Here is a 20,738-nt window from a genome sequence, read left to right as displayed (position 1 = left end):
ACTTATTAAAAGTAGAGAGTCTTAGAATCTTGGAGATACTCAGTATGTTCTGACTGATATGCAAGAATGTATTTTCATACGTTCCTTTATTATCCCCACACATACATTTCCACAGTCCCAGATGTTCTTGTGGTCAGGCAATTTTGGAAAACACTGTCCTAGCTTTAATTCCTAGAAGACTTGCTAGGCCAATGGTCCATTTTTGTGAAAGGGGTAAAATCCCCCCCCTCTTTTTTTTTTTTTTTTTTTTTTTAAGGAAAAGGAGTTCAGTGTTTTCATATGCCTTTTTGGAATTGACAGAAATGATTAATGAGCTAACAGGCTTTGTCCCAACAGAGACCTGGGTTTGAATCTCAGCAGTGTGACCATGGCCTACATTCTATGTCTGATAGGAAGAATAAAAGCTTTCACATTAGAATACTGTGAGGATTAGATAAGGGAAAATTAGTCAAATGCTTAGTGCTAGTCAAATGACTGACATAGAGAGAGTTCCTAGTTAGTGAAAATGTTTTCCCTTTCTTCTCTTGTCTTTATTCCCATAAATCACTTTTTTTTTCAAACACAGAAAGGTAGTTACTTGACTTAACCCTTAACTACCTGTTACATGCAATATAAGATATGTTCCCTAATGTCTCACTGTTCTTTTAAGAAACTAAAACATTCAAGGAAATGGCTTATCTTAGAAACCACATTAAAATGATGAAATAAAAGAGAAATAAGGATAATAATCTTTGGGGTGAATTGCTTTTTTGGGAAAGTTATGTATAACTGTGAAATGTATATTTTAGCAAATCTGTCCTAAATTTGTTCTTCTCTCTGAAGTCTAAAATAACAGCATGGCATAGTAAGAGTTTTATTTTACTTATAACTTCATTAATTTTTTAAATGAGTAATACATTCAAGTGGTTCAAAATATTTTTTAAAGTATCAAATATACAGTTGAAATTGTTACACTGATATTCATAATATAAATAGGTCTATAATATTCTTTTCTTTTAATATCTTTGTCTTGATTTTGGTAACAGGGTTACCCTCGCCTTGTAGGGTGAGTTGGGAAATATTTCCAATTTTTGGTTGTTTAGAAAATATTGTGTAAAATTAGGATCCTCTGTTCCTTGAAAGTTGGTAGAACTTGCTTGTTAAATAATCTAGCCCTTTCCTGGTGAGAAGATATTGCTGAAATTTCTTGAATAGTTATAGAACACTTAATTTTTCTGAGTAAGTCTTGGTAAGATATATTTTTCTAATAATATGTCCATTTCATCTAAGATTTCAAAGCTGTTGGCAAAAGTTGTTGGCAGTATTCACTTTTCTTTTTACTTTTTTCTGTAGTCACTGTTTCTGTTTCATGCCTTATATTTTTCATTTGTATATTCTCTCTTCCTATGATCAAACTTGCTAGAGGTTTGTCTATTTTATTTTATTTTTTATCAATGTTTTGTTTTATTGATCTTCTTTATCATATTTTTGTTTTCTATTTCACTGACAGCTGCTTTTATTTTTATTGTATTTTTTCTTCTATGTTCTTTGAGTTTATTCCCTCCTTCTGATGTAAGTATTTAAAGCTATAGATCTCCCTCAAAGCACCACTTTGGCTACATCCCACAAGTTTTTGATGCATAGTGTTTTTTAATACCATTCAATTCCGGATATTTTATATTCATTATAATTTCTGCTTAAACCCCAAAGTTATTTAGCAGTGTGTTTTTGTAAAATTGTGAATGGAACAAGGATGCCCACTATCCCTATTCTAGTCAAAACTGTATATGAAGTCCTAGCCAGTATATATGTCATGAACCAACTGAGTGATCCAACTGAATAATCCTGAGGTCCAATGAAAAAAAAAAAGAAAAAAAGAAAAAATGAGAGATAGGGAAATCTAACAAGCTTCCAGGTAAATGGATGAGTTATTTTTAAAGGAAAAAGAATAAGAGCTGTAGGTAGACTTCTCATTTGCAACACTGAAAGCCAGAAGTCAAAGCATTAGCATAAACAGTCTACTGAGAGAAAAGAACTCAAGTATTCTACACCTAGCTAAGTTAGCATTACACCCATCAAGTTGAGAATTTATTTTATTTTGAATTTCTAAGGAACATTTACAAAACTTGATCATGTACTCAACATAAAGAAAAGCTTAACAAATTCAAAGAGGTATTATGTCACATTATTTAATCAGAATATCCCTAAGTTAAATAAATTATAAAAAAGTAACTCCCTTGCAAAACAAATTAGAAACTAAGAAATATATTCCTAGATAACCCTTTAATATAAGAAAAAATAAGAAATACAGAGTATTTAGATAGCATTGAGGGGGAACCTGGCAGAGGTGGAACCCGGCAGAGGTAGAACCCAGTGGAGGTAGATAGCATTGAAAAAGAAAATAATATTAAAAGCTATGAGATACAAAGTTTACTCAAACAAAAATTTATACTTTGAAATGCCTCTATTATTAAACAAAAAAGATGAGAAATAAAAGAACTTAGTAGTCCTTTCAGAAGTCTAAAAAATGAAAACAAAAAACAAAAAGAAACCAGGAAGAAAAAATTAATAAACACAGAAGTCAAAAGTAATGTCATGGAAAATAAAAGTAGTAGAAAGCATTAAAAACAAAAAACCCAAAAGCTAGTTCTTTGAAAGCCTGATAAATAATAAGAGATAAATAAAAGTAGATACCATTAAAAATCAGAAATTAGGTATCACCACAGATAGAGAAGATATTTTTAAAATAAGAGTATTACATGCCATATTATGGATACAAATATGAAATCTTAGAGAAAAATGAATTATTTCCTGTCAAAATATAAATAATAAAAACAGCTCAGAAGAACTGAAGATTTAAATAGTCAAATTACTACAGAAAACTCTGGAAACATTAAATAATTACCATTTAAAGAGGCACCAGAATCAGATGAGTTCATAATTGAATTTTACTTAATGATACTGGGTTCACATTCAAGTTTTATCTAACATTTAAAAACAGACAATCAAATGTTATTAAACCTATTTATTAACATCACTTAATTTTAACACAAAACTCTAATTAGTGCCCCTTAATAAAGAAAAATTATAGACCAATCTCATTTATAAATGTAGGTACTGAACTTATAAATAAAATATAACCATGTAGAAAATGATATGTTAAAAAGTAGTATCAGGAAATTTAGTAATAAAAATCCATTTTACCAGCTGGTTAAAGGAGAAAAAACATGCTTAATATCAATAGATGCTGAAAAGGCATATAACAAAATCCAAAAGCATTTCTAATAAAACATTTAAGTAAAGTTGGAATAGAAGGAAAATATTTGATTAAAAATAAACAATATTTACCAAAAACCAAACATCAAATATAATTCCAAGTGGAAAAACACCGAATGATTTCAATTAAAATCAGGAAGTAGACAAGGATGATCACTGTCACCATTATTATTTAACACAGTTTCAGAGGTTCAAATGGATTTAATAAGATATGAACAAGACAAGAAATAAGATAAAATATATAAACATTGGAAAAGAATAGATGAACTCTTTTTGGGGGGCATTGGGGCTGGTCATATAAATGCACAGCTAGAAAATCCAAGAGACACTAAATTAAAACTACTAGAAGTAATATGAGAATTTTGTAAATTTAATGGATATGAGACAAATATATAAAAATCAATAGCCTTTTTTCATCTATCAATATCAGGACATTGAAATAGAGCAAATAGTTCATTCACAGTAGATGCAAATATGATAGTCATAAGTTTTAAAAGAATGGCAAAGAAACATTCAAATAAAACTATAAGATTATATTAAAGAACATAAAACAACATAAGGACATACCATATCTTGAATGAATAAACTTTTATAATATTAAAAAGACTTAGTATCACTAAAAATGTCAATTCTCTAAAAATTAGTATAAATATAATATAATCCCAATTAGAATCCCTGTTAATATCAGAATTTAATGATATTATCTTAAAGTTTATGTGGAAGAATACCTTCTGTGAATATGTAATAAAAGTATACAGACTGGAAGAGAAAAATTTTACTAGATATCTATCAGAGTCTTTGGATTAGAGGTAAATAAATGATCTTAAAATTCAAATCAAAGAATAACTGCCTTCAAATATATATTTAAAAAGTAAGGACAAAGGAGAGAGAATAAACTTTACCAGCTATGAGAATATACTATTAAGTCAAATGAATATGATATTAATGGTACATCTAATAAATTAGTGGAACAGAAAAGAGAATACAATAATAGATACTAGCATTTGTGAAATTTTGACATATGACAGGTAGTAGGTTTATTTAGTGGGAGAAGGGTGGATTATTTAATACATAATACTGATACAACTGGCTATGTATTTGGGAAGAATAAAACTGGAGCCCCAAATCTCACATCATGTAAAAAATAAATTCCATACGTGCTACTGACTTAAATGAAAGAAAACCCAAGAGACCATATGTATAATCTAGGAATGGAATGGACTGTTTTAACCAAGACTAACCAGAAACAATAAAAGACATTAATTTGATGATACCCAAAAGAAAAACTTTGATATGGTGCAATTTACTGTGAAAAGTCAATAGACAAATTATACATTAGAAAAAACCTGAATATAGAAGATAATTACTTTACTATACAAACTGCTCTTAAAAATTGTTAAGGAAAATTCTAGTAATACAATAGAACATTGGCAAAACCTATGAATAGGTAATTCACAAGAGAAAAATTAAAATATCTGATTTTAAAGTTTGTATCTAGTTCCATATTGCTTCCAAGTTCATGTGACAACTTCTCTTCTCTTTCAGAATCAGTTCCTCTCCAGATTTCTCTAGTTTGTGGTGTGCTCCCATCATTAAAGACTTCCAAGCAAAGAAGTTCAGAGCCCTCTGTGACTTCTTTCTTGCCCTTGTCTACTCAGCCAGGTGTTTACCTCTCTATTCCTGGGTAGTCCTCTCAACCCTGATTCTATTTAAGCCTTCCCAGTGTGGCCATGGAGAGGGCCAAGGAGACACAGTGGGCATGAGTCTTGGAGCATGAGTCTTGGAGTCCAACTAGGTTTGCTTTCACTCCCTGCCATTTACCAGCTATGTGGGAACAAGTATGTTACCTCTCTGGACCTTCATTCTCTCCTCTGTAAGATGGGATAATTATACCTGCTATTCATGATCATTGTGAGAAGTGACAGAAGTAATTTATGTACAGTGCTAACATGGTTTCTAGCACACATTAGGACCTAAAAAATGTTAGTTCTCTACCCTACTTCAGTTTCTTATGGTTAGTCTAGGGACTGGGTTACCAGCAATGATATTTTCTAAATGGCTACCTGACTCCAATTTCTTGATATTTGGAACACCTCCATATGTTGATAGTAGCTTAATTTTGCTAAAACACTGCTTGTGTTATATCATTCTCCTGATTACCAATTTTCAAAGATTCCTTACTGCCTTCAGGAAAAAGTACAAACCCCATAGCCTTACTGCTAACATACTCATTGTTCTAAGGTAAAAATTTTAAAACCTTGCCCAAGGTTCCCAAAACATAATTTTTAACCTTTTCATTTGGGAAAATGAAGGGATGACTAAAAATTTGGAATCTCCTTATATAACAGCATATGCTATATTTTCCTTCAGTACTCTAAACCACCACCCACTGGGAATAATGATATACAAAAGAAAATTCTACTTTGTTTTCCTGAAATCTCACTTTGTACTTGAAATGTCTTTAATATATTCACTTAATATTTGCCACTCTAAATGGCAGAATAGGAATGGATGATAGCAAACATTTATCACAGAAACAGTTATTGGCATTGTTATTAATAATTAGGCATATTTACAACACAAACTAGTTAAAACAAGATTTTGTTGTGATTATGAGAGAAATAAAAATTTAGACATTACTTTATTATGTCTAGCTTCTAACAACAGCAAAAAATAATTCTTTTACCTAGTACTTCCTTTTGCAAGTCATGGCATCTGGTTTGCAAGTTTACTTCCTGTTGTTTGGATGTCTCAATTTGCTGAGATCTCAATATGGCTGCATCTGACGACAATTTCAGATTTTTCATTTCCTCTTCAAGGCATACATTATTTCTCTGGGACACTGTCAAACTTTTATTTAGCATCTTTATTTCTGTAAAGAAAATTCAAAGTTTACAAATAGATAACACTGGATCATAAAACATTTCTTAAAAAAAGATTATTTTCTTTTAGAAAATGAATAGTTGAAAGCCAACATGACTTCTCTGAGAGTATAGTGACACCTAACCAAAAAGTTAAGTTTTAATTTAGTAGTTATTCTGAAAAATAAATGAAAAAAGGATTGTACTGCTAAATGATGCATGAAACCTTTTAGTAGTTTTTTTAAGCCTTTAAATTGTATTAAATGGCAATCCTGCCTGCTTTTTAAATACTCACATGAATGAATAAAATAATATCCATGTAATGTTCTGGGTTTTATTGAAATTAAATTGTTTTCTTGGCAACACGATTCAGAAAAGTAAATTTAAATGTGTTAGCATGAGCTGGTTGGGAAGTATTTCTAGGAGATAACTAGGACATATTCTATACAAATTATGAAGAAAGGTGGTAGGGGTGGCGAGAAATAAAAGGATATAGTGTCTAAAACTAATAAATTTATGGGCAGAAAGTATTAGCTAATATATCTTAATGGATCTAATAACACTCTGTCCCCTCAAAATAAGAGCAGAATTTCATCATAGTAATCAATTCTCATTATTCTATCTACTTAGATTAAGTTTAATAACAATATGCCTTCACAGCATTATGTAGATTTAAATGTGCTAATTTTATATAATTTTGTGAGAAATGCATGGAACATTTTATCCTTCAGAATGATAATTATCAAGGTCTCCCTTGCTTAGTGTTTTCAGCACTGCTGCCTTAAGCCACCATTAAAATATACAAACACACATGCAATAATAGTAAAAATACTATAAAATTTGTACAACCACAATTAACTGAACTGATGAGGATGTGATCTACATGAAAATCTGGACAGTCTGCTTTTTCAGAGAGCTCACTTGGCATTTCTTCCTTGCTTAGCTCATCCTGGACTATGTGATGTGTTTAGTGTGTTATTGGGTGTCAAAGGAGGTTGGCTTGGTTTACTGGTCTTGGAGCCATCACAGCAGAAATAGTAGCCACATGGGCCAGCGAAGACCAGAAGTAGATATCCATGGGACAGACATGGCTGCAGAGGCAATATGGCCAGTAAATGGTTATAGGAGAAGTAAAGCAGTACGCTGAACAGAGCACAGAGAAGAGAGCATGCCCCAAGGGATGATGATAAGTAGGATCAGGAAATGTGGTCCAAGGACAGAAAAGCAAAATGCCTTTCTGTGGGAAGAAAGTACATCTGGAAGAAAAAGTGGCATTTAAGGTAGACCTAGGGCATGAACACAAGGGGTCTTGGCACTAACTTCACCTTTAATTCCTACTCAAAATGGAAAACCTAGAGAAATAAATTGGCAGGGATCAAATAAGTAGGGGGTCTACTATATTCCAATGGTTCCTTTATATGGGAATATTTTCCCCTAGGAATAGCTATATGCTTCTAAACTTTTATGGATATGTTCCCATTTGTGTGAGGAAAGCTACTAACACAGTAGTACATAGAATTTTTTTTTAAATGTAGTTAAAGAAAATAAGGAGGTTGCAATTTTTCTTCAGGACTAAGAAGTCTTCCTGGATAATTTTTCTAGCCATAATGGTAGCTTCTTATGGCTGAATAAACTGTACCATACCGTAACCATATCTGTCTATGATTAAGTCTGAATGACACTGCAGAGGAGTGCACACATGCTGTGACCTATTTATTGTTTGCCAGAATGGTACTGCTTAGGTTCACAGGCTGACTCTCTTAGTGTACACTACTATCTGTCTCTAAAATAACTCCTTGTGTCAATGTGACTTTCTATCTGACATTAAAAGAATAAGAATTTGCAATACAAATTCATTTGTGAAATATATTCTAACACATGGAAAAGTACAGTAAGATTTTTAACAGGAGGTTTCTAACATAGAAATAGGAGAGTAAACTCAATGGGGATCAATTAACTGACGCTTGGCAAATTATATATCCCCTGTACCTATGGCAATCCTGGTGTCAAATACTTAATCCTACTTTCATCATTAATACAACTTCATAATTGCCACTTATGTGTCCCAATTTGGGTTCATAAATTATGATCAACCTATTCTGGTCATTGTACCCACCATACACTTTCCCTGTCTTTGCACCGCCCCATGAAGAAGGTCCTCCTAGCCTCATACATTGGACCTACCACAGCTCTTAGGCTATCTCTGCCTGGAAATCTTTCCTGACCAGATCTGTCGCCAGTTACACTATTTCTATGGCACTGATCATATGCATACATGTGACCTACTATTTGACCGTAAGTTATTTTAGGCCAGAGGTAACATCTCATTCATTTTTTATTCCTCCCATAATTTCTGCCACAACATTCTAGAATTAACAGAAGCTCAATAAATAGCTACTAAATGAGTAAAGGCATTATTGCACAAAGGTTCTAATATACCACTAGTTGAAAATCCTAAATATGTGTTTATCTTAACTCTCCCTTCACTTCAGAGGCAAGCATTTTAAGCCGCAAATTATTTAATGTAAGACTTGATAAGGCAGTAAACACACACACATCTAAAAGAAGGAAACATTTTTAATAGGATAAGCAAATAGGCCTATTCTATCCCCAGTTTCATCAATTTTATGAAAAATGTGGACTACATTTCTAAGCCTAATTCAGAACTTGAATTTTAAAAGTTCAAGAGCTATTCGGTCAAGAGTTATTTTGAGAGTGGAAGCAAATTGATTCTATGCTTGCTAAAATATTCTGCCTTGGTAAAAATATTATTTTTTTCTGAAATTTCTTCTACTAAAATAGCTATGATCTGATTTGAGAAAACCTAATCTATGAAAAGTTAGACTTAAAAATATTGATTACATAAAGTGATAACCACTAATTAGAAGAATAAGAAATACTTCACTTGTATCTTCTACTTAATATTCAGCATACTTTGTCAGCAAGAAAATATTAAACAATGCATTTCTCTAGAAACTTCCTTCCTATTTTGGACTTTGATTTTAAATGTAAATTAATTATAATGTGAAAATCTTTTAAAGTATCTGAATAATGTGTGCAGTGTATACAGGGTTTACTACATTTATTAGTTTGGTAGGGCTGCCATAACAGAGTATCACAGACTGGGTGGCTTAATCAATAGAAATTCATTTCTCACAGTTCTGTTGGCTAGAAGTCTGAGATCAAGGTGTCAGGGTTGGTTTCTTCTGAGAGTCATAAAGGACAGATCTGTTCCAGGCCTCTCTACTTGGCTTGTAGATGGCCGCCTTCTCCCTGTGTCTTCACATTGTCTTCTCTCTGTGTGTCTGTTTCTAAATTTCCTCTTCTTGTAAGGATACCAGTCATTTTGGATTAGAGCCCACCCGTTTAAATTTAATTGTTTCTTTAAGAATCCTAACTCCAAATATAGTTATATTCCAAGGTACCAGGGAGTTAGGACTTCAACATATGAATTTGAGAGAGACACATTTCAGCCCATAATGCTATATTTTAGAATAATTATTGGCATTTATGTTGTGATTATAAATATGCAAAAATAGGTGAGCATGTGGAGTATAGAAGATAAAATGGAAAACTGAAAACAACTGAGTTAGTATAGAGGAATTAGGAGTTTATTTTACTTCTTATAAAAATGTTTCAAGTTGGGCTTCCCTGGTGGCGCAGTGGTTGGGAGTCCGCCTGCCATTGCAGGGGACGCGGGTTCGTGCCCCGGTCCGGGAAGATCCCACATGTCGCGGAGCGGCTGGGCCTGTGAGCCGTGGCCGCTGGGGCTGCGCGTCCGGAGCCTGTGCTCTGCAGTGGGAGAGGCCACAGCAGTGAGAGGCCCACGTACCGCAAAAAAAAAAAAAAAAAAAAAATGTTTCAAGTTTTATTTTACATCAACTTTTCAAATGAAGAACTATGCCGTGCAGAATCAACTCACACCATAAGGATATATCCATGTGATCACAAATAAAAGCTAGTATTGAAAAAAAGTATGTTATTTAAAATGTTTGTAATATTGTCAAAGTTTATAGCTGATAGATGTTTTTAGCTTTTAAAGTAAGTGTAACAGAATCTGCTAGCTGATGCAAGTATAATTATTAGTATTAATCTCATACAATCAATTTATTTGCCTTGTTAAAATTTTTCTGTTGTTCTTAGTCCTGTTAGCTTAGTCAATGAACTTAAAATTATGTTACATCATTAAGTTTTTAGGAAGTCTCTATAACCTTATTACCAAGGCATACTGATATAAAATAATATTTAAAAACTCTGAAACACTAGATTTATTATTTAATGAAGAAGTCATAAAACACTATATAGGTTATTTTTAAAAAAACTATTTTGAAATACTTAGAGATTTACAGGAAGTTGTAAAGAAATGTATAGGAAGGTCCTGTGCTGCTTTTATTCCTCCTCTCCCCATGTTGACATTTTGTATAACTACAGTACTCTATCAAAATTAAGAAACTGCTCTTGGTATAATCCACAGAGCTAATTCAGATTTCACCAGTTATACACACCTTTCTGTGTGTGTGTGTGTGCGCGCATAGCTCTATGCAATTTTATCACATATGTAGCTTTGTATAACTACCAACACAACCAAAACATAGGATTATTCTATCACCACAAAGCTACCTCCTGCTACCCCTTTATAGCCACACCTACTCCTATCCCCACCACCATCCCTAATCCCTGGCAACAACTAATCTGTTCTCCTTCTCTATAATTTTGTTATTTCAAGAATGCTACGTAAATAGACTCATGTAACCTTTTTGAGGCTGGATTTTTTTCATGCAGCATAGTCCCTTGAGCATGTATTAATAATCTGTACCTTTTTTATAGCTGAGTAGTATCCCAGTTTGTTCTTCATTCACTGAAGGATATTTGGGTTGTTTCCAATTTTGGTTATTATGAATAAAGCTGCTATGAACATGTATGTACAGGTATCTGCATGAACTTAGGTTTTCATTTCTTTGGGACAAATGCCTAAAAGTGCAACAGCTGGGTCATGTGGTAAGTGCATGCCTTTTTAGTTTTAGAGGAAATTGAAAAATTATTTTCTAGAATGGCTGTACCATGTTACATTTCCACCAGCAATATTGATTTGGTTTCTCTCATCCTTGCCAACACTTGCTTTGCTCAATTAAAATTTTAGACATGGTAGTAGATATGCAGTAGTATCTCATTATGGTTTTAATTTGCATTTCCCTAATGACTAATGATATTGAACATATTTTTCTTGTGCTTATTTGCCACCCGTATGTCCTCTTTGATGAAATTTCTGCTCATTTATTTTGCCCATTTTCTAACTGCACTATTTTTTTGATGTAGAGCTCTGAGAGTTTACAAAAAATAGATTCTAGATACAAGCCCTTTGTCAGATATGTGCTTTGCAAACATTTTCTCCCAGTCTTTAACTTGCCTTTCCATCCTTTTAACAGGGTCTTTCACAGAGGAAAAGTTTTTAATTTTGCTGTGGTCTAATTTACCAATTTTTCCTTTTATGTATGATGCTTTTAAGTTCAAGTCTAAGAATCCTAGGTTACAAAGATTTTCTTTTTTTCCTAAAAGTTTAATAATTTTATATTTTACATTTAAGTCTATGATCCATTTTGAGTTAAATTTTTTATAAGGTGTGAGGTTTGGATCAAAGTTTTTGATATCCAGCACCACTTGTTGAAAGGCTAGGCTATCCTCTATTGAAGTGCTTGTGCACCCTTGTCAAAAATGAGTTGGGCTGTATAAAACATATAAGCTACAAGGATATGTTGTAAAATACAGGGAATATAGTGAACATTTTATAATAACTATAAATGGAATATAACCTTTAAATATTGTGAATCACTATGTTGTACACCTGAAACTTATAAAATATTGTACATCAACTATACCTCAATAAAAAAAAACCTAGTTGGGCATATTCGTGTGGGTCTAAATAAATATATATACATATATATTTAGTTTTAAAATTTCATTGTGAAATAATTGACATTCATCACTGTATAAGTTTAAGGTGTACACCATGATGGTCTAATTTACATAGAGTGTGAAATGATTACCACAATAGGTTTAGTAACACCCATAATTTCATATAGATACAATAAAAAGAAAAAAAATTCTCCTTGTGATGAGAACTCTCAGGATTTACTCTCTTAACAACTTTCCTATATATCATAGAGCAGTGTTAACTATAGTCATCATGTTGTACATTATGTCCCTAGTAATTATTTATCTTATAACTGCAAGTTTGTACATTTTGACAACCTTACTCCAACTCCCCCTCACCCTCCCCACCTCCACCTTTCATAGCCACAAATCTGATCTCTTTTTCTATGAGTCTGGTGTATAGTTTTTCTTGTTTGTTTATTTATTTATTTAGGTTCTACATATGAGGAGATCATATAGTATCTGTCTTTCTCTGACTTATTGGGTTGGCCAAAAAGTTCATTCGGGTTTTTCCATAAGCTGTAATGGAAAAACCCGAATGAAATTTTTGGCCATCCCAATGTTTCACTTAGCATAACATCTTCAAGGTCAATTCATGTTGTCCCAAATGGTAGGATTTCCGTTTTTATGGCTGAATAATATTCCATTGTGTATATATACATACATATATATATATATATATATATATATATATATATATATATACACACACACACATATACATACATACACACACACACACACACACACCCATTCACCCATTAATGGATACAGGTTGTTTCCATGTCTTGGCTATTGTAAATAATACCACTATGAACATAGGGGTACAGATATATTTTGGACTTAGTGTTAATAAACTTAGGTAAAAGCTTAATTGAATAGTCAAGACAACAAACTAGAAATAAGAAACAGTAACAAAATAAAAGGGTGTCATTATAACTGACATTAAGCCCTTATAATTTTTGTAAATAGGAAATAAACCAAAATAAAATTATAACATTTTAACAGTTTTAAAGTATAAAAAGTTCATTTCACTATTTATAGCAGCATTGTCCAACAGAAATACAATGCAAGCCACAGATATACATTAAAAATTTCTAGTAGCCACATTAAAAATATAAAAAGAAACATGTAAAATTAATTTTAACAGTGTGCTTTAATTCCACATACCCAAAATACTACCATTTCAAAGAGAGGCTAGAGCCACATTCAAAGTGCTCAATAGCTCTGTGTGGCTGGTGGCTACAATATTGGACAATGTAGGTCTACATACTTCCTAGGCTTTTGGTCATCTTTTTGTGTAGGTGTGATAGTTACTCAAGCTTTATAAGAATTAACCTTCAAAATCATTACACTCTATTTTCTCTGAATCTAAATTTAAGATAAAGATTATTTACTTAAAATTCTATATTGTGAAATTGGCATGTTTATATATTTACTAGAACTGCTGCTAAATTTAAAGTGTGCTCAAATTGATCAGAGATTATAAAAAGGCAAGCATCAGCATATTTGTCGTTTTGCATATACTGGTACCTGTTTGTATATATGTGCCCTGAGGCTTCAATTGTGCTGAAAACATTGAGTAAGAAGAAATATTTTTAAAAAGAGGGGGAAAAACCCTTAAAATAATATAGCTTCACTTTCACACACCCCAACTGTTATGGTCACTAAGCTCTTGCTTGGAAATTAAATATACTGTCCTTGTGTATGTATTTCCATCTCTGAGCTTCTGCAATCACCACTGTGTAACTTCCAAACAAAGCCCTCACACTTCTGATATAAAAGCAATATGATTTATTATAATGGTAAATGTTAAAGTTAAGGGTTGAAAACTACCTCCTGTCTTCTCATGTTAGATAAAATGTAAAATGTAATACTACTTGATTCTTCAACATCACTTTTAGGAATTAATTATGTTAAATTTAAAAAAATGGGACAAGATCATAGGGATTCATGAGTAAAGATGTTCACTGAAACCTTATTTATAAAAGCAAAAACTATGATCAACCTAAATGTCCACAAATAGCCAGTTAAATAAGTTAAATAAGTTAAATAAGCCAGTTAAATAAGTTAAGATACATTCCTACATATACATTCCACAAATAGCCAGTTAAATAAGTTAAATAAGCCAGTTAAATAAGTTAAGATACATTCCTACAGTGAGATGCTATGTCAACATAGTTTACACAGTTAGTTGGCATGACTGTATATTTCCATGATATATTATTAAGTATATATATCTATGCGGTGAAAATAAAGATTAGAAAGTTCTATATCAAAATGTTAACAGCAGATATCTTTGTGTAATGAGATTGTAGATGATGTTCACTTCCTTCCTTGTTCTTTTTCTGTATTTTCTATGTTTTAACATTGAGGCTATTTTATGTTTATAGTCAGAAAAATCCTTAAAGGCATTTGAATTTGAGGGAAAAAAAAGAATTATCAAGTTTTGCATTTCCCTCCTTAAAGTTCAAAAAATAAGTTTCAAACAAGATTTAGAAATCAGATTGAGAATTTTACTACTGATAGTAACCCATGGCTGCGGGCAGACGCAACTCATAAACAAAGCCTCTCCTTTCTCCTTATTCTCTCTCCCTAGATATAGAAGTAATAAGTGAGCATTATCAAAAACATTTAGAAAATACTCAGAGGTTTTAAAAGGGACATAAAAATTATCAGATTTAATCTGGGTGAAAATTTGGGTGTCCTTTATTTCCATTTAAATTCTACAATGTTCACTGAGCACCTACTCTGTGACAGGCAAAATTCTCTTAAAACACTAGGAAGACAGCATTCAGCAAAGCCATCAAAATTCCTGTCCTCCTGGAGATTATAGCCTAGTGCAAGAAGTCTGGCAGTAAACACATAAATCAGTAAATGGATAAGAATATTTCTGACAGTGATAAATGTTATCAAAAATGAAACAGAAAAATAGGATAGAGAAGTGTAAGGGAAGACTACTTTAACTAGGATGGCCAGCAAAGATCTCTCTGAAGAGGTGACATCTGAACCAAGACGTAAGTCATAAGAAAGGGCAGCTACTTGTTCTGCGAGATCCTTAGCTAATCTCCCCTTCATGTACCTGCAGTACTTCCCTCTGTCCTTATATTATATGGGTCACATTCAGAGAGAATAAAGTGACTGAGCTTTTAAAGTGAGGAAGGAGTAATATTCCTCCATGCAGAGGGGTTGTCAGTACCTCCTCGCTTTTCTATCTCTTTCTGTGATTGTGACATATTTCAGTCTATGTGCTCCTCTGTGGTTTACCTAAACTAAGTCCTAAAGTGGACAATTAGCTTAAAAGATTCCCCCAAAGAAATCATGCATTAGGGAAGATACTGATAATTCAACAAAAATGAAAACAAAAACAGGTAGAGCTGATGCTTCTATTCTGGTATGACTGAGTTCATAGTTACTGACATTATGAGGTAAATATTCTATAATAAGATGTGACAAGACACTCAAAAATGAGAAAGTTATTGAGAAGTGATTTGAATGTGGATTAATATCCTCTATATGTGTCCCATTAAAATGGCTAAAATTTAAAAGATTGACAACACTAGGTGTTGACAAGGATATGGAGCAACTAGAACTCTCATACTTTGCTGGTAGGGATTTAAAAGGATCAATCACTTTGGAAAACTATTGGGTAGTTTCTTAAAAAGTTAAATATAACCTACCATAAGACCCAGCCATTCTACTCCTAGGTATTTACCAGAAAGAAAAAAAGGCATATATTCATCAAAAGATATATGTGAATGTTCAAATAATGGAAATGATACATAAAATAGAGTATATCTATATTATTAACTGTAGTGGACACTGTCAGTGCCCCACCCATATCCCTTGAACCTTTCAATGTTCTTCTACCGACTTCCAGTTCCCACTACTTGCATCTCTGTGCTGGAGGAATCTTTTCCCTGGAACTGCAGAAAGTAGCACTTCCCACCAAATGACAGACTACAGGTGCCAAGGAGTTTACACTGTCTGGGAGCAGCCCTTAACCAATGACTCTTGGGACTTGATGTCCAGCTTCCTCACTCCTTGAGTGAGGAATTCTGAGGCATGTGTTTTAAACCATTTCTCAGTGTCTTCATGGGATTAAGCTCCAGTTGCGCACTGCAATAGTGCAAACTTTATTGGCTGTCTTTCTGTCCCTATACCTGCATGACCTTCACTTCCCAAATAAACTACCTGCACTTATACCTTTGATTCAATGTCTGCTGAACTAGGACACTTTTTGTAAAGGTAAAGTATTAAAAATTAACAATTTTTGCAGTTGAAAACATGGCTGTTATAATATTCATCTGTATTTGTCCAAATTTAATTCTCAAAATTAGTTAAAAATTTTGAGTATTGTCATATACAACTCATTTCTAAAGGCACATATTATCTAATAAAATTAGGAAACTGAAGTTATATGGTTAGAATGCTTTCTTTTTCTAACATTTAACTATAAAAAATTTAAAATATACAGAAAAGTTGGAAGAACTATACTGTGAACTCAAATACACACACTACCTAGATTCTTCAATTAACATTTTACTATATTTGCTTTATAACATAGTTATTCCTCTATCCATCTTACATATTTATGCATTTTAAGATAAGTCAATATATTTGACTCCCTAAATACTTCAGCATGCACATTGTTAATTAGCGTTCAATATAGATTTCTAATTTTTGAGTGAAATTTACCCACAAAGAAATGCATAAATCTCAAATGTACCAACAGATGAGTTTTGAAAAATACATCCACTGTGTAACCCAAACCTCTATCAAAATAGAGAGCATTACTATCACCAAAGAAAGTGCCCTCATGCCCCCTTTCCAGTCAATCCTCCCCTCTGAGGTAACTTCTGCTTTTTTTTCTTTTTTCCCACTATAGATTAGTTTTGCCTATTCTAGAACATCATATAAATAGAATCTTACAATGCGCATTATTTGTGTAAGGTAACTTTCAGGCAGTGTAATATTTTTGATGTTTATCCAAGTTACTGCATTACTATAGTTCATTCTATATTCCATTGTTTATTCAGCCATTTTTTTGATAATCCATTCTACTGATGTACTTCTGGGCTTTTACCAACTTAAGGCTATTTTGAATAAAGCTTGAATAAAGTTGCTGAATATTTTTATGGGCATATGTTTTCATTTGGGGGAGATGGTAAATTCCAAAGAGAAGAATTTCAGAGACATCAGACAGATGTATCTTTAGTTTTATAAAAAAAACCTGTCAGATCCTTTTTCAAAGCGGCTGTAACATTTTATACTCTCATCAATTTGTTTGAGAGTTCCAGTTCCCCTCCTTCCTCACCAAAATTTGCTGTTGTCTTTTTTTTTCATTTTAGCCAACCTAGTGTGTATGTACTGGTATCTCACTGTGGTTTCAACTTGCATTTCCCTATGACTCATAATGCTGAGCACCTTTTCATGTCCTTATTGGCCATTTGTGTATCTTTCCTTGTAAAGTGTCTATTCAAATCTTTTGGCCATTTTTGGTTGGATCACTTTTCCTTTTACTATTGACTTGTAGGTGTTCTTTATGCAACCTGGACAGCAGTCCTTTGTCACAGATTTTTTGAATATTTTCTCTGTCTGTGGCTTACCTATTCATTTTCTTAATGGCATCTTTTGATGAGCGGAAGTTTTTAACTTTAAGTCTAATTCATCAATTTTTGTTCTTTTGTTATTCTTACTTCTGTGTCCTATCCAAGAAACCTTCATTTACTATCAATTCATGAAGATATTTTCCTGTTTCTCCTTTTATTGTTTTAGCTTTTATATTTAGCTCTGATTAATCCTGAATTAATTTTTATGGAGTTAAGGAGTCAAGGTATATTTTCCTATATGGCTATTCAGTTGTTTCAGCACAATTTGTTGAAAGACTTTCTTTTTCCCATTGAATTGTTTTGGTGCCTTGTCAAAAGTGAAATGATCATTATCAACAGGGGTCATTTACAAGGCTATTTTGTTCCATTGATCTATTGTTGATCCATATGCCAGTATTACACTGACTTGTTTACTGTGATTTTATAATAAATCTTAGAGTCAGATTATGTTAATTCTCCATTATTATTAGCTTTTTATATAGCTTTTTGTATTTTTTTTAGTGGTTGCTCTAGGGATTATACATCCTTAATTTCTTAGTCTACATAGAATGAATGTTGCACCATGTTACATAAAATACAAAAAGCGTGCAACCATATGGATCTATTATCCCATCCCCCAGTCCTTTATGCTCTAGCTGTCATATGTTAACTCAACATACTTTATAACCTCCACCATATAATATTATAATTCTTACTTTAAATGAGTATAGACAGTTTTTCAATTCAAAGGAAAAGAGAGTTTCATATTTACTGATATTTATTACTTATGGTACATTTTAACCCTTCCCTGGAGCTCTGTTCACTTTTTTCAGTGTTTATCTCTCTTCTTCAAATTGAATAATTTCTATTGATCTATCTTAAAGTTCATTGATTCTTTCTTTGGTAATCACAATATGCTATAGAAGTCTATCCAGTAAATTTTTATTTTAGATATTGTATTTTTTAATTCTTGAATTTCCAATTTTTAATAGTTTCTTGCTGAGATTTTCTCTCCTTTCATTCATTATTAGCTTATTTTCCTCTATGTCATTGAACATAGTTAACAGCTGATTTGAAATCCTAGTTAGCTAATTATATCATCTGGCCCACCTCAGGGTTGGTCTCTATTGACTGTCTACTCTTTTGAGTAGAAGCCATTTTCCTGTTTCTTCCCAGTTCAAGTAGTTTTGGATTGTATCCTAAACATTGCAGATGTTATGTTATGGAGACTCTGGATTCTGTTATGGTCCTCTAGAGTATAAGTTTTTTTTTTTTTTTTTTTTTTTTTTTTGGTATTGCTTTGTTTTAACAGGTAGTTAACTTGGCTGAACTCATATACTAAAGACTGTTTCCCCTAGGGTAGGTAGCAGGTAATGTCAATTGCTTTAGCCTTAGATGAGCTACTTAAGAGTCTTCCCTGTACACACGTATTTTAGGGATAAGCCAGAGATTTGGGAAGAGTTTATATGTGAAATTTGAGCTCTTACTTTCTATCTCTTTTCAAGGATATCCTCTCACTTCTCAAAGCTGGGACTGCCTTGATCTCTGTCCTCCAGTCTTAAAGCCAAAAAGACTATAGATTTCTATCAAAGTTCTAGCTTCCCTGCTTGGAATAGATTGTACCCTGCCCTCAATCTAGTAGCCATAAAAAAACACCAAAACAAACAACAACAACAAACAGGGAATTCACCCAGTGCTATCCCCTTCTTTCAATTAAAAAAATAATAGATTTTTTTAGTTCAGTTTTAGGTTCATAGTAAAATTAAGCAGAAAGTACAGAGAATTCCCAGATACTCTTTGCCCCCCACACATGCATAGCTTCCCCCACCATCAACATCCTGCACCACAGTGGTACATTTTTTACAGTTAATGAACCTACATTGGCACATCATTACCATCCCAAATCTATAACTTACATTAAGGGTACATTCTTGGCATTGTATATTCTATGGGTTTTGGCAAAATGTATAAAGACACCTATCCACCATTATACTATACAAAAATAGTTTCAGTGCCCTAAAATACTCCATGCTCTATCTATTCATCCTTCCTTCCTACCCTGGCAACCACTGACCTCTTCACTATTTCCATAGTTTTGCCTTTTCCAGAATAGTCATATATTAAAGTTGGAATCATCCAGTACATAACTGTTTTAGATTGGCTTTTTTCAAATAGTAATAGGCCTTCTTTCAATTATTCTTATGTTCCCTCCATGTGCTTGGTCTTGGTCACTCTCCAGTGTTTTTAGGTAGTTACTTTGTCCAGAATTTATAGTTGTTATCTGTGGGAAATCTGATCTAATTAGAGCTACTCAGCCATTAACAGAAAAAAAGTTTTAAAATACAAATTTGTACATTTAACAGGAATAACCAGACTTCTGGTCACAGTTCAAGATTGATGTATCAGAGCTTATCTTAGATCAGGCCTATAATTATTAAATTTCAGGGATGGAATAGATCTTAATGGTCATCTAGTATACTAACAAATAACAGGTTTAAAATTAATCATAATTCCCATCACATAAAATGAAGTTTCATTATTTCATTACTTATGATATACCATTTACCAAAAAAAGGACGATTATGTTCTAAATATATATAACAAACCTGTCAAGGCTGTTTCACTTATGGATTTAATTTGCAGAAAAACTTCTCCTTTCAGTGAAGTCCAGTTTTGAAAATTATCATATACTTCATTTTTAATACTGGTTAGCTCTCTTTTACTAAAAGTAAGTAATGAAAGAGTCTTATTCCAGAGATACTTGTATTCTGTCAATCTCTGACTGTAAAGAAGTAAGGAAAAATTAGGATTTTTAAAAATAGCAAGCATAATAACAAATATGTATTTGAAAAAAGGTTTTCTTTGAAAAATGGTTTTAGAGTGACCATAAAATCTACTGTTTAAATGGAGACAGTTATGAAAGTAAAAGTAGGTGCTATCTGCATTATGCTGAGACAACATATAAACTGGGGTTATCCCAGGAAGACTGAGGTATATGGTCACCCCAACTCATTTCCATTGTGTTATAATATTTTAACTATAAATAAAGATAGCTAACTACTTTCATACACATTTTTCTATTAATCTTTTAAAATTAATT

At 32.5% G+C, this 20,738-nt stretch overlaps 1 protein-coding gene across 1 annotated transcript in view; it reads right to left on the bottom strand.

Moving 5' to 3' along the window:
* The window catches only part of LEKR1 (leucine, glutamate and lysine rich 1), a gene marked incomplete at its 5' end in the record, with an annotated part of 146,742 nt that extends 126,320 nt beyond the window's left edge, over nt 1-20,422 (bottom strand). The window contains 2 exons of the mRNA XM_007447836.1: nt 5,942-6,127; nt 20,245-20,422. Coding sequence (XP_007447898.1) covers nt 5,942-6,127; nt 20,245-20,422 — 364 coding nt within the window. The remainder of the gene's footprint in view (nt 1-5,941; nt 6,128-20,244) is intronic.
* Nucleotides 20,423-20,738: the final 316 nt, after the last annotated feature.

The sequence above is a fragment of the Lipotes vexillifer genome, unplaced genomic scaffold (assembly GCF_000442215.2).
Source record: "Lipotes vexillifer unplaced genomic scaffold, Lipotes_vexillifer_v1.1 scaffold1207, whole genome shotgun sequence".
NCBI classification, from domain to species: Eukaryota; Metazoa; Chordata; class Mammalia; order Artiodactyla; family Lipotidae; genus Lipotes; species Lipotes vexillifer.
The sequence above is the reverse complement of the archived record's forward strand: the minus strand, read 5'-3'. Positions and strand labels throughout refer to the sequence as shown.